The sequence below is a fragment of the Triticum aestivum genome, chromosome 6D (assembly GCF_018294505.1).
Source record: "Triticum aestivum cultivar Chinese Spring chromosome 6D, IWGSC CS RefSeq v2.1, whole genome shotgun sequence".
NCBI classification, from domain to species: domain Eukaryota; kingdom Viridiplantae; phylum Streptophyta; class Magnoliopsida; order Poales; family Poaceae; genus Triticum; species Triticum aestivum.
In genome coordinates, this window is record NC_057811.1 from 441,894,443 (window position 1) to 441,907,568 (window position 13,126).

Here is a 13,126-nt window from a genome sequence, read left to right on the forward strand (position 1 = left end):
CATCTAGGGTTGGGGGGGGGCGGCGGCCAAGGGGGGGAAGGGGTTGCCTTGCCCCCCAAGGCAAGGGGGAACTCCCCCCCTAGGGTTCCCAACCCTAGGCGCATGGGGGGGAGGCCCAAGGAGGCGCCCCAGCCCACTAGGGGCTGGTTCCCTTCCACTTTCAGCCCACGGGGCCCTCCGGGATAGGTGGCCCCACCCGGTGGACCCCCGGGACCCTTCCGGTGGTCCCGGTACAATACCGATAAACCCCGAAACCTTCCCGGTGGCCAAAACTGGACTTCCTATATATAATTCTTCACCTCCGGACCATTCCGGAACCTCTCGTGACGTCCGGGGTCTCATCCGGGACTCCGAACAACTTTCGGGTTTCCGCATACATATATCTCTACAACCCTAGCGTCACCGGACCTTAAGTGTGTAGACCCTACGGGTTCGGGAGACATGCAGACATGATCGAGACGCCTCTCCGGTCAATAACCAACAGCGGGATCTGGATACCCATGTTGGCTCCCACATGTTCCACGATGATATCATCGGGTGAACCACGGTGTCGAGGATTCAATCAATCCGTATGCAATTCCCTTTGTCAATCGGTATGTTACTTGCCCGAGATTCGATCGTCGGTATCCCAATACCTAGTTCAATCTCGTTACCGGCAAGTCTCTTTACTCGTACCGCAATGCATGATCCCGTGACTAACGCCTTAGTCACATTGAGCTCATTATGATGATGCATTACCGAGTGGGCCCAGAGATACCTCTCCGTTTACACGGAGTGACAAATCCCAGTCTCGATCCGTGCCAACCCAACAGACACTTTCGGAGATACCCGTAATGCACCTTTATAGTCACCCAGTTACGTTGTGACGTTTGGCACACCCAAAGCACTCCTACGGTATCCGGGAGTTGCACGATCTCATGGTCTAAGGAAAAGATACTTGACATTGGAAAAGCTCTAGCAAACGAAACTACACGATCTTTTATGCTATGCTTAAGTTGGGTCTTGTCCATCACATCATTCTCCTAATGATGTGATCCCGTTATCAATGACATCCTATGTCCATAGTCAGGAAACCATGACTATCTGTTGATCAACGAGCTAGTCAACTAGAGGCTTACTAGGGACAGGTTGTGGTCTATGTATTCACACATGTATTACGATTTCCGGACAATACAATTATAGCATGAATAATAGACTATTATCATGAACACAGAAATATAATAATAACCATTTATTATTGCCTCTAGGGCATATTTCCAACACTGTACCCTTTTCATCCGTTGGCGGGTGTCGTCCGTCAGCCACTCAACTCTTCTGACTCCAATTACCAGGAGACCTCCCCCTCTTCGGGTGACTCCATGCAGTCAAGTCTGCCGGCCTTCAAGACTGCCCCCGGGTAATAACAATCCCTTTACATTATCTGTCTGTACTTACCCTTTGTATGCCTAACACTTCTGCCTTTTCAGTGCCCAGGCAAAGCTCACCAAAAGAGCAAAGAAGACAAGGTCAGCCGGAGTGCCAGACTTGCCTGAGCCGGAGACGACGGCTCAAGAGCCGCCAGCCGCCTCCGCCCCCGAAGCCACCATTCCAATGGACACGGCACCTGAAGCCCCTGCCCCGAGCACCAAGAGAACAACCGAAGCATCAACTAACCCGGAGGCGTCCGGCTCAGCCCCACCAGCTAATGACCCGGACGTGGTAATTACCCGGACGGAGTATGTTGAGCCGGGGAGGCCGACCGCACTGGCCAAATGCTCCGCGAAGGGGGAGTTGCTGCAACCCCATCGGGTGAATCTGGATCTCTCCAGCTACACCGATTTAAGCATTGGAGAGCTTGTCTCAGGCTATATCAGCCAGGTTCACAAGAGCCGAGACGCCGAGATCGCCATGGTCAGCCAGATCCAACAGAAATCTGAGGTAACCTTCTGCTGTTTTCTTATTTCTGCATAGTGATCCTTGTCATTCTAGCCCCCAAGTCTAGGACTTATACTTGAACATGTTGTAGACTTTAAATTCCGGCTTACTGAACTGAGCCGGCCGTACATAGATAGATACGTTCAATATGCATTAGCCCCCAAGTGCCAAGTGTCTTTGCTTGGAAAGCGCTTGGGACTTTATAGAATGTCTGTTAATAACCCGGAAATATATGCAGGCTGTTGGCAAGAAATTAGAATCGGACCTGGCGGATCTCAAGAGCCGGCTGAAGGCACAAGAGATGGAGACCCGGAAGGCAAATGCCAAGTTTGTCTCCAGCATCGCCGCTCAGGAGAAGTTGAAGACTGAATTCGACGCTGAGCGGAAGGCCTGGGCTGAGGAGAAAGCTGCACTGGTGACCCGGGCAGAACAGGCGGAGAAGGCCCTTATTGAGAAGACCGCTGAGCTCTCCGGTCTAAAGCGCCAAGTGTCCCAAATGGTAGCTGCCATCTTCGGTAAGTTGCCTCACCGGCTTTCATTCACGTTGGAATGTTTACATCTCTTAACTCATCCTTATCACCGGGTTATCTGATGTTGTTAAACAGGTTCCAGAAGCGCCAACTTGAACCAGGGCGTGGTCACCAAGTTAAAGGCCGTGTACACCCTGGTGGAATAGCTCTACACCGGGTCACAGCGGGCTTTAGCTGTGGTGGCCCTGTCGAATGAAGTGCCGACTCATCTGGCCGAAGTCCTGCGCCGGCTCGCAGCTCTGCCGCAGCGGATCCAGGAGCTACGACGAGCATCCGCGAGATCCGGAGCAATCGCCGCACTGAGCCGGGCCAAAGCCTTCTTGCCGGAGCTAGACCCGGCAGACATCGCCCTGGGTTACCCCAGCCTGAAAGAAGACGGCTCAGCGTTCGACCAGAAGGACTTCGCGGCTTGTGTGAAGGCTGTGCGCCCGGTGGCCACCATCATCGGGAACGACACCGATTTAACCAAGTATCAGCCGGGATACAACGCGGAGAATCAGAGGATTCCAACCCCTCGCTATGAAGCTATCAATCTGATCCCCCCGGCTCGCCAGCACACCTTCGCCCCGGAGATTAACCCGGCCGGGTTAATTGACGAAGAAGCTCAGTTCGAAGCTCTCAGTGGCATCAACTGGAAGTCGTCGACCTTCGAAGTCTTGGGATCAGCCGGAGCAGAAGATGAGCCGGGGACTTCGACTCAGCAGGCGTCATAAGTCGGCTAGCGGCTCACCAAACAACGCTCCACCCTTGAAACTTTGAAAGATTTTTGTAATAGAATAGGTGCAACAATTTATCTCTGCCATGCCATCGTGCACGTAATGAATGCTGAAATCCTTTGAAGTCATTCTTTTTGATGCTCCTCCGGGTTATAACTATCCTTCGTGCTTCTCAACCTTTTAAAAAAGTACCTTTAATTATCTGCATAAGAAGGCAAATCGCAAGTCACAAGGCGGCTTACCGCCCTGAGAATCAGGTGTCTGAGATGGATAACCCGGAAATTCAAACCAAAAAGACTGGTCCTTAACTATATTCTGAACATAGTCGTGATAACACACTCAACAGCTTGTAAGCATACTTCCGGGTTAAATAACCCGGGTAGCACGGTTATTATCTGAACTCGAATTTACTTGTCTTGAGGACATCCATGATGCTCAACTAACAAGATAAACCAAAATTAAGCCGGCAAGTGAAACCCGGCAGTACATACTTTGACATGATCAGAGTAAACTTGTGGTAAAATGTAAAAATTTAAGGGCTTCCGGTTCAAATACGACCAGAACCTCGGTCCAAAGGGGTTAAGCTAAGATTCGGATACGATCATATAGCCCCCAGTGGGTTCGGCGATGCCAATCAAGAGGGTATCGACAGCTATGTTCTCTTGGGTTCGAATACGACCCATGTTTGAACAGGAAGCCCCCAAGTGATTCTGAAAATTGTTTAACGACGCTGATTCGAATACGATCCACGTCGGTTCTCAGAGGGGTTACACTATGATTCAAATATGACCAAAGGCAACCTCCCAATGAGCTCGGCACTTTGCCAATCAAATGGGTATCGACAGCTATGTTCTCTTTGGTTCGAATACGACCCATGTGTGAACAGGAAGCCCCCAAGTGACTTTATTGCTTACAGCTAGATTTGAAGATGATCATAAGCCGGATCTTCTGTAAGTCAGCATGTAAAAAACAACACACATACTTGGGAGAGAGCAAAGGACAGAGGTCCTGCTTTATTGCTTTATCATAATATATACATGGCTGAGATAAATATGTACATCACAAGAGCCGGTAGCTCAAGTGTAGTAAGGTCGAAGCTGAGCTATGTTCCACGGCCGACGGGTCTCCTCCTCAGATTTACGCGAGTCCTTATGCTCCCGGATATCAATGAGGTAATATGACCCGTTGTGCAAGTTCTTACTGACCACAAAAGGCCCTTCCCAAGGTGGGGATAACTTGTGTGCATCCGTTTGATCCTGAATGAACCGGGCCTTCAGCTCAGCCCAAGACCCAATGGAGTTCGGTGGCAGCCCTTTTAACCACGTGCGGGCAGTTCCATCTAACATCATGGTGAAATATTTGGCCATGGCCGCCTCGCTGACCTCTAGCAGTTCCATAGCCATCTCATAACTCTCAATCCAGGCCGCAGGCTGTAAGTCAGCTGTATAGTTAGGCACCTTCCTAGGGCCCTTAAAATCCTTAGGTTGACGTTCATTACGGATGGCCGGCACCAAACAAGGGACACCCCCGGTCCTGGTAGAAATACCCACATCAACGGACGCCGTCGGATAAGCCGGGGGGGGGGGGGGGTCTGATAAGCCGTCAATTGCGGCACCTGCTCCGCCTCTTGCCGTGCTTGGTCTGCTGCGTGGAAGGCTCCAACATGAGCCGGGCCATGGCCAGGGGGTGGTTCATGGCGTCGGACATTACTTGAGCCGGTCGCTGAGACCATGTGCCGGCTGTAACTCGGGCTCTGGCCTGGGCGAGGAGTTGAGTGGATCCTGTCCCGGCTGTAGGAGTATGCCTCTTGCTGTGCTAGAGCCGTCTGCAGGAGTTCCCTGACCCGGCGGGTTTCGACGGCTGCCGGAGAATTGCCGTCAACGGGAAGAGCCGCCAGTCGTGCTGCCGCAGCTACCATGTTCTCCAGCGGGTTATCATAATGACCCGGGGGTATCGGCACATACTGAGGCGGGGCAGGGGGCACCTGGGGAGGCCCCATTACTAGCAGTTGAATAAGGGGTCCCGACCCGGGCGCAATGCCCCCTGGTGGGTTACTGGATCCCGCACCCGGCGTGTTGAAGAGATTGCGGGGATCGTAAACCGGCGGGAGTCGAGACTGGGCCTTCTGATGCCTCCTTCTCATGACCTCGTTGGCCGCGTTCTGATCCATCGTGAGTTGGAAGGACTGCGCCTGAATCAACTGAGTCCGGGCGTCGAGAGCCGCCCGCTCCGCCGGCAGCCTGATCCCTTCTGCTGCAAGATCCTCTTTAGCTTTCATCAGATCCAATTTTAACTGTGCCACCTCCGCGTCATGCTGGGCTTGATCTTCCGGGTCAACCGTGGTGGTTAACAGGGCCGTCACCTTGTCCGTGAGATTCATCAGCACCTGAGCCGGAGAAGGCACCGGGTTTCCCGATCCAGCTGCGGGGTTCTGAACAGGCTGCGCATCAGCCATAAAAACTCCGACCTGACTTGGCGGCTCAAAAAGGTCCGGAATACTGTTGCCATCGGAATAACTCATGAGCCTGCCATCTTGAAGTTGGTACAACGAGTTTGACTCATCAGCGGCCGACTCGCCGTCAAGAGCCGGCGGCCGCCTCATCCCCAGACCCAGATGGATCGGAGGGCCTTCCATGGATGCATCCCACAAAAGCGCGCTTTAAGGCAGGCCGGGCCCGGGCGGGTCGTGCGCGCTGAGCCGTTTCGATGAGATCGGCGCAGAGATCCGGCTCGGGGCCCGGCTCACCAACCTTGCCAATGAAGACATGAATTCCGCCAAAGGGGACCCAGTACCCGTACTCCACTGAGCCGGCGTCGGGGCCCCAGTCCGCATCGTCGATGTAGAGCTTGCCGCGACGACTCTTGGTCATCCGGCCCACAGCGTATCCCTTGAGCCCTTCGAAGCTGCCCTTCAAGAACTCAAATCCACCGTGCGCCAGCCCCACGGTGGGCGCCAACTGTCGTGGAATTGTCACGACAGATGTCCTCGGGTTAGGACTTAGTCGTGGGGCCATCGCAATTGGGAAGCTTGAAGGGGTTAAGTGGGACAAGGAACACGAGGGTTTATACTGGTTCGGCCCCTTACGGTGAAGGTAAAAGCCTACGTCCAGTTCGAGGTGTTATTGATTAGGGTTACGATCGCCAGGGAGCTAAAAAGCTATGCCCGGCTCTCGATCAAATTGTTGTCGTCCTTAAACCGCTGCCGGGTCGTCCCTTTATATAAGGAGGCTGACGCCCAGCAGCCCTTAGAGTCCCGGCCGGCTCATAAGAGTGTCCGGCTCGGACTCTAAACAATACTTGCCTTACACTACAAGTCTACTATAACAATGATTGTAACTACGGGCTTTAAGCTATATCCGGGTCTCAGCCCATCTCTGGCCCATTATCCTGAAACTTAGCTCCGGGCTTCTGGTAATGATCCTTGGAGTAACCCGGCCCTCCTGGCGGGTGACCCCCAGGTCTATATCCTCAACAATTTTCCTTGTCATTTTTAGCAAGTCCACTGATCAGTTCCTTCTCCATAGCTCGGTCAAACATAATTGCTAAGATATCTACTGCAATGTCAAAGAGTAAAGGAGACATCGAGTCCCCTTGCCTCAGCCCTTGATGAGTTTTAAAAAATGGACCGATTTCACCATTAACTTTGACAGCAACTTTCCCCCAGTAACTGTTTTCATCACCCAATTTATCATCTTGTCTGGAAATTTCTTCATCTTAAGGACCTGAAGAAGAAAAGGCCATTTGACTTTGTCAAATGCCTTTTCAAAATCGATCTTAAAGAGAACCCCAGACCTTTTATTCTTGTGCATAGAATTCAAAGTTTCATGCAACACTAGCACACCTTCTAGTATATATCTTCCTTTGATAAAAGCGGTTTGAGATGCCTTGATTACCCCAGATATAACAACTATAAGCCTGTTTACCAGGATTTTAGTGAAAATCTTAAAAATCACATTTAACAAACATATAGGTCTATATTTCTGTATTCTGTCAGCATCGCTCCCTTTTGGGATAAGGGAAATAACCCCATAATTTAGTCTGTCCAAGTCTAAATTATGATCATAAAATTCCTCAAGCAATGCAAACAGATCATCTCTCATTAAATCCCAATAGTGTTGGTAAAATTTAATATTAAAGCAATGCAAACAGATCATATAGGCCTTGTTTTTTTTCATATCAAAACTGTCTTTTTCAATTCCTCCATTGTGAATCTTTTGCAGAGAAATTCTTGTTCCCCCTCAGTGAGTGTTTCCACCCCACTAGAGTCTATTTCAAGAGTACTATTCTCAGGTTCACAAAAGAGTTTCTTATAGAAATTATTAATATATTCTTTCAAATTATTCTGTCCCTCAATAACTCCTTCATCTTGGTATAGTTTAATAATCCTATTTTTCCTTAACCTCCCATTTGCTTTAACATGATAATATCTGGTGTTTAAATCTCCCTCAAACAATTCAGTATCATGGGATCTTTGCAACCATTTGATTTCCTCTTCCTTCAAAATGACTTTCAGATTATCCTGGCAAATTTTTTTGATGCCTCTGTCCATGTCCCTCAAAATCTCATTTTCTTCTAATTTATCTAATCTATCAATTTCCTCAAGCAACATCTTTTTCTGCCTTCTCATATTTGCTTCAAAGTTAATATTCCATCCCTTCAGCACTTTCCTCATTTCCCTCAACTTATTATGTACTTTATCCATGATAGAATTACCAGGGCAATTCTTCCTCCATACTCTCTCAACCACCTCATCTAGATCTGCTCTCTGAAACCAACAATTTTCAAATATGAAGATGTGAGGTTTCACAGGCATTTCCCCAGTTTTGATTATCAATGGGGTATGATCAGATAGTTCTCTGGCTACTTGGCTAGGGTCTCAATGTGAACTAGAGGAATTTGTCTTCCCAGGTAGATGAAATTAGGACTCTATCTAACAACGCATAAGTGGGGTCCTCATGGTTGTTAGACCAAGTACATTTCCTGCCTACCAAGGGTAACTCCATCATCTCACCAAAAGTAATAATGGAGTTAAATAGCAGACTCCACTTGTTATATCCTCCAGGTTTATTTTTGTCACTACTTTTCCTAGTAAGATTAAAATCTCCTGCAACCAGCAAGGGTTTATTGGATTTCTTAAAGATATGAACCAATTCAACAAGAAATTTCGGTTTGCCCAGAGGTTGAGCATCCCCATACACCACCACCAAGTCCCAAGTAAAACCATCACTCACATTATGCACTTTAACTCTGACAAAATATTCACCATATTCCACCTCTTCTTTAACTAGAGCGGTCTTATTAATCCCTACCAGAATCCCACCTGACCTCCCCTAGAAAGTAAATATTCCCAATCAAACTCTTCTTGAGCACTCAGGGTCGACAATTCCAATGAACTAAATTCATTCTTCATTGTTTCCTGAATGCCCACAAAATCAAGATTGTGTTTGCCAATTTGATCTTTAATAAGATCTTTCTTATTTTTATCTCCAATGCCTCTACAATTCCAAATCAGGCCTCTCATCTCTAATCAAACTCAAAACAGAAACTAGAGGGCAAGAAAGAAAATGTAAGGAAAAATCACTGATTTTTCCTTTTTTTTCTTCCTCCTCAACACAGTTTTAACAAGTGTCTTGACTGCAACAGCCTCAAAAGAAGCACTGTTTGCTCTCCGACCCCCCTTAATCCCCCAAGTACCTCTCCCATTAACATGTCTACTTGTTCATCATCGTCATCTTTACTGAGTGACAACAAGTCCTGAAGTATGCTGTTAACATCATCAGGTTCCAGTACAAGTTCTTCTTCCTGTGTATCTTTTTTATCTTTGGAACTTGCTATATAAATCCCCCTTCTAGCTTGCTCTAATGAATGAATAAGTTTCAGGTTATAATCCACCATGTCTAAAGTAACCCCCAAGTCTATTCCAATTAAGTTAGCCACATCAATTAACTCAACATTCAAGAAAAGAAACATTAGTTTTTTCAGACATACCTTCAGATAGTGCTAAAATTTTGCCACTGGCCAAAGTCATAGCTCTATCTAGTATAGGAATATCATCTCTGTTCTTCGAAGCAATCCTCCCACTGTATCTCGGAAGCCCATGAGTTTGTTCATCCCCATTTGCATTTTCAATCACCATATCTTCCGGAACCTCTATCCCAAGTTTTGTGCCAAATCTAACTGACTGAGATGGTTCCTCATCAGGGTTATCTCCAGCAACTTTTTCTGGAATTTCCTTCTCATCTCCTTTTCCCTCCTCTCCATTGACTGATGTAGATCCAATTTCCTCATTATCCACCTTCCCTTTGTCATTATCTTGCTTTTTGTTATATGTCAACTTGTCAGCAGCTCCCTGTTCTTTGACGACAGCATGTCTGTCCTCCGAGGCCATTATAGTTCTGGTGCTGGCACAAACAGTCACAGTCTCGATCAAACGATGGTCTGAAGAAAGCGCCACCCACCTATAACTATCATGAAAAACGTTCGCAATTGACATCCTCCACAGCGAACGTTTCTGGCTAAGAGTGTCCTAAATCTAATCTATTGTTATTGCCATGCTGCACAAAGTTGGTCGGCCAATTTACATAATTTTACAAGATAACATTTTCTATCGTTGCTCTGTCTCCGATTGAAGTAGACCCGTTGAAAAAGTTATTTCATCACGCCTCCTCCCTCGGAGAAGACAAAAGAGACGGACCGCCGGTATGCACGCCGTGCTGCCTGGACATGACTGGGCGGATCCAAACTTAAACTCCCATAGAATATGCAGTGATCATATGCTAATTAATACTCCAGTAGTCCACTAATCTCCATTCTCCAAGCTCGGACTAAAGAATCGGCACAAGAGGCGACGGACAATCGATCCTACCAGCAGGCGAGACGCCAATTCCTTCCAGCGCCACGTTCAAACTCCACGGTAGCAGGTCGTCGTCACTTGGCATCTTGATTTTTTCGCGCGCGCCCAGATCCCGCCGCGGCCAATGGCGCCCCTCCGGCCTGCCCGGGTCAACCCCTCCCGCCTCCATGCCATCGTCACGTCGACACCGGCGCCCCCATGAGCCGACCGTTTCGCCTTGGCCATGGGGAGACCCTCGCCGATCCGTCCACTCCTCCTGCTCGTCCTCGCCTGGCTCCGGCGTGCCGAGGCAGGCACGGTCCGGACGGAGCTCGTCACGCCGGACTTCGCGGCGTCGTACCTGCTCTTCATCGACACCCTCGGCGTGTTCCTCCGCTCCCGCAGCGGCGCCTTCGAGGCCGCGGTGCACGGCCCGGCGGGGCAGCAGGACCGCTACTACCTCGCCGTGCTGCACGCGCCGTCCGGGACCTGCGTCTGGGCCGCCAACCGCGCCGCGCCCATCACCGACCGCGCCGCGCCGTTCCGGCTCTCGTCCGCGGGCGTCTCCGCCGAGGACGCCAACGGGACCGTCGTCTGGTCCACGCCCCCGTTCGCGTCCCCCGTGGCCGCGCTCCGGCTGGCCGACTCCGGCAACCTTGCGCTGCTCGACGGGCAGAATGGCACGCTCTGGCAGTCCTTCGACCGCCCCACGGACTCACTCGTGTCGTCGCAGCGGCTCCCCGCCGGCGGGTTCCTGGCATCCGCCGCGTCGGCCTCGGACCTGGCCGAGGGGGACTACCGCCTCAATGTCACCGCCGCCGACACCGTGCTCTCATGGATGGGGTCCCTGTACTGGCGGCTGTCGGGCGAAGCCATCGCCGTCAAGGACCGCGACGGCACGGTCGCGTACATGGCCGTGAACGGCACGGGGCTATACCTTCTCGCGGCGGACGACACCGTCATCGTCCAGGCCGCGATGCCACCTGCCGGGCTACGCATCGTTCAGCTGGGCGTGGACGGGAAGCTGCAAATCTCAAGCTTCGCGTCGGCGAACTCGTCGTCGTCGCCCATGGACGGCGGGACCGTGGCGCCGAGCAGGGGATGTGCTCTTCCGCTCTCGTGCGGCGCGCTCGGCCTCTGCACGCCCGACGGCAACGCCTCAATCTGCACGTGCCCGCCGCCGTTCCCCACAGCGCACGACAACGGCTGTGCGCCGTCCGTTGGCTCCACATTGCTGCCCGACGGCTATTGCGGCGGCCGCGCCGGCGGCAGGCCGACGACCTCGTATCTCAGCCTTGGAAGTGGCATTGCGTACTACGCCAACAAGTTCTCGCCGCCGGCCATGGCCGGGTCCAACGCGTCGTCGTGCCAGACGCTCTGCAGCAGCAACTGCTCCTGCCTCGGCTACTTCTACGACTCATCCTCCTTGTCTTGCTACTTGGCGCAACACCAGCTTGCTTCGTTCATCAACACCAACGCGAGCAACGGCGCCGGCATGTCCGGGTACATCAAGGTGCAGAGCTCGCCAAGGTCGTCGCCGGACAGTTCTTCTTCCAACAAGACGCTCATCGCCATCCTGCTCCCAACCATCATCGCATTTGTGCTCGTCGTCGTCGTCGGCGCGTTCGTCATCGCGTCACGGCGTCGTAAGGACGAGCAGCGCGTGGGGAGGCGCGCTTCGCGGTCCCGGGACGTGCAGCTCCGGCGGCAGCGCTCGCCGGGGTCAGCCTCGGCGCACCTCGTGCGCGATCTGGACAACGACGACGACGGCGACGACGACATCGTCATCCCCGGCCTCCCCACCAGGTTCACGCACGACGAGATCGAGGCCATGACCAACAGCTACCGCACCAAGATCGGCGCCGGCGGGTTCGGGGCCGTGTACAAGGGCGAACTCCCGGACGGATCGCTGGTGGCCGTGAAGAAGATCGAAGGCGTCGGGACGCAGGGGAAGCGCGAGTTCATGACGGAGATCGCCGTGATCGGCAACATCCACCACGTGAACCTGGTCCGCCTCCGGGGATTCTGCACCGAGGGCCACCGGCGCCTGCTGGTGTACGAGTACATGAACCGCGGCTCCCTCGACCGGCCCCTGTTCCGGCCGGCGGGCCCTCTGCTCGAGTGGAAGGAGCGGGTGGACATCGCCATCGGCGCGGCGAGGGGGCTCGCCTACCTCCACTTCGGGTGCAACCAGAGGATCATCCACTGCGACGTGAAGCCGGAGAACATCCTGCTCGCCGACGGCGGGCAGGTGAAGATCGCCGACTTCGGGCTCGCCAAGTTCCTCACGCCGGAGCAGTCCGGGCTGTTCACGACGATGCGGGGCACGCGCGGGTACCTGGCGCCGGAGTGGCTGACCAACACGGCCATCACGGACCGCACCGACGTGTACGGCTTCGGCATGGTGCTCCTGGAGCTGGTGCACGGCCGCAAGAACCGCAGCGAGCACGTGAGCGACGGCGCCGGCGTCGGCGGCGAGGACTCCAACTCCTCGAACGGCACGGCGGGCGGCTCGTCGCGCGGCGGGAGGAACGACTACTTCCCGCTGGTGGCGCTGGAGGGGCACGAGGGCGGGCGGTACGCGGAGCTGGCGGACCCGCGGCTGGAGGGGCGGGTGGTGGGCAAGGAGGTGGAGAGGATGGTGAAGGTGGCGCTGTGCTGCCTGCACGAGGACCCGCACACGCGGCCGAGCATGGCGGTGGTGGCCGGCATGCTGGAGGGCACCATGGAGCTGGGCGAGCCGCGCGCGCAGGCGCTCGGGTTCCTCCGGCTGTACGGCCGGGGGTTCGCCGGGCCCTCCGAGGGCGACGTCATGAAGCAGGCGATGGTGGGCGATCGCACCCGGTCGGAGACGACGATGACGACGATGAGCGGGTGGCCGTCGTACATGTCCTCGTCGCAGCTGTCCGGCGCGAGATAGCGCCATGGGCACGGTGCTCCTGTGCTAGAGGCTGTACTTGATCATTTTGGTTGATTCCTTGGTAGAACAGAGGGGGATTGGTCTGTGAGATCTTGGCCTGTATCTCTGCAGTTTTGCTGTATTGTGCTCTTTGTCGTCAGATTTTCCTTCAGAGTAAATGGAAATATGGATCAGGAAGAGAGTTCGAACGAAGATGGAATGCGGTTTAGCTAAT

At 52.8% G+C, this 13,126-nt stretch overlaps 1 protein-coding gene across 1 annotated transcript; it reads left to right on the top strand.

Moving 5' to 3' along the window:
- Positions 1 to 9,829: 9,829 nt before the first annotated feature.
- Positions 9,830 to 13,089, top strand: LOC123145688 (G-type lectin S-receptor-like serine/threonine-protein kinase At5g35370). Its single transcript, XM_044565159.1, has one exon. The coding sequence runs from the start codon at positions 10,237 to 10,239 to the stop codon at positions 12,910 to 12,912; it is 2,676 nt and encodes an 891-aa protein (XP_044421094.1). The 5' UTR covers positions 9,830 to 10,236; the 3' UTR covers positions 12,913 to 13,089.
- The last annotated feature ends 37 nt before the right edge of the window (positions 13,090 to 13,126 follow it).

Bases quoted from the DNA above. Each gene is read 5' to 3' on its own strand.
- LOC123145688 (XM_044565159.1), top strand. From the start codon at position 10,237: ATGGGGAGACCCTCGCCGATCCGTCCACTCCTCCTGCTCGTCCTCGCC.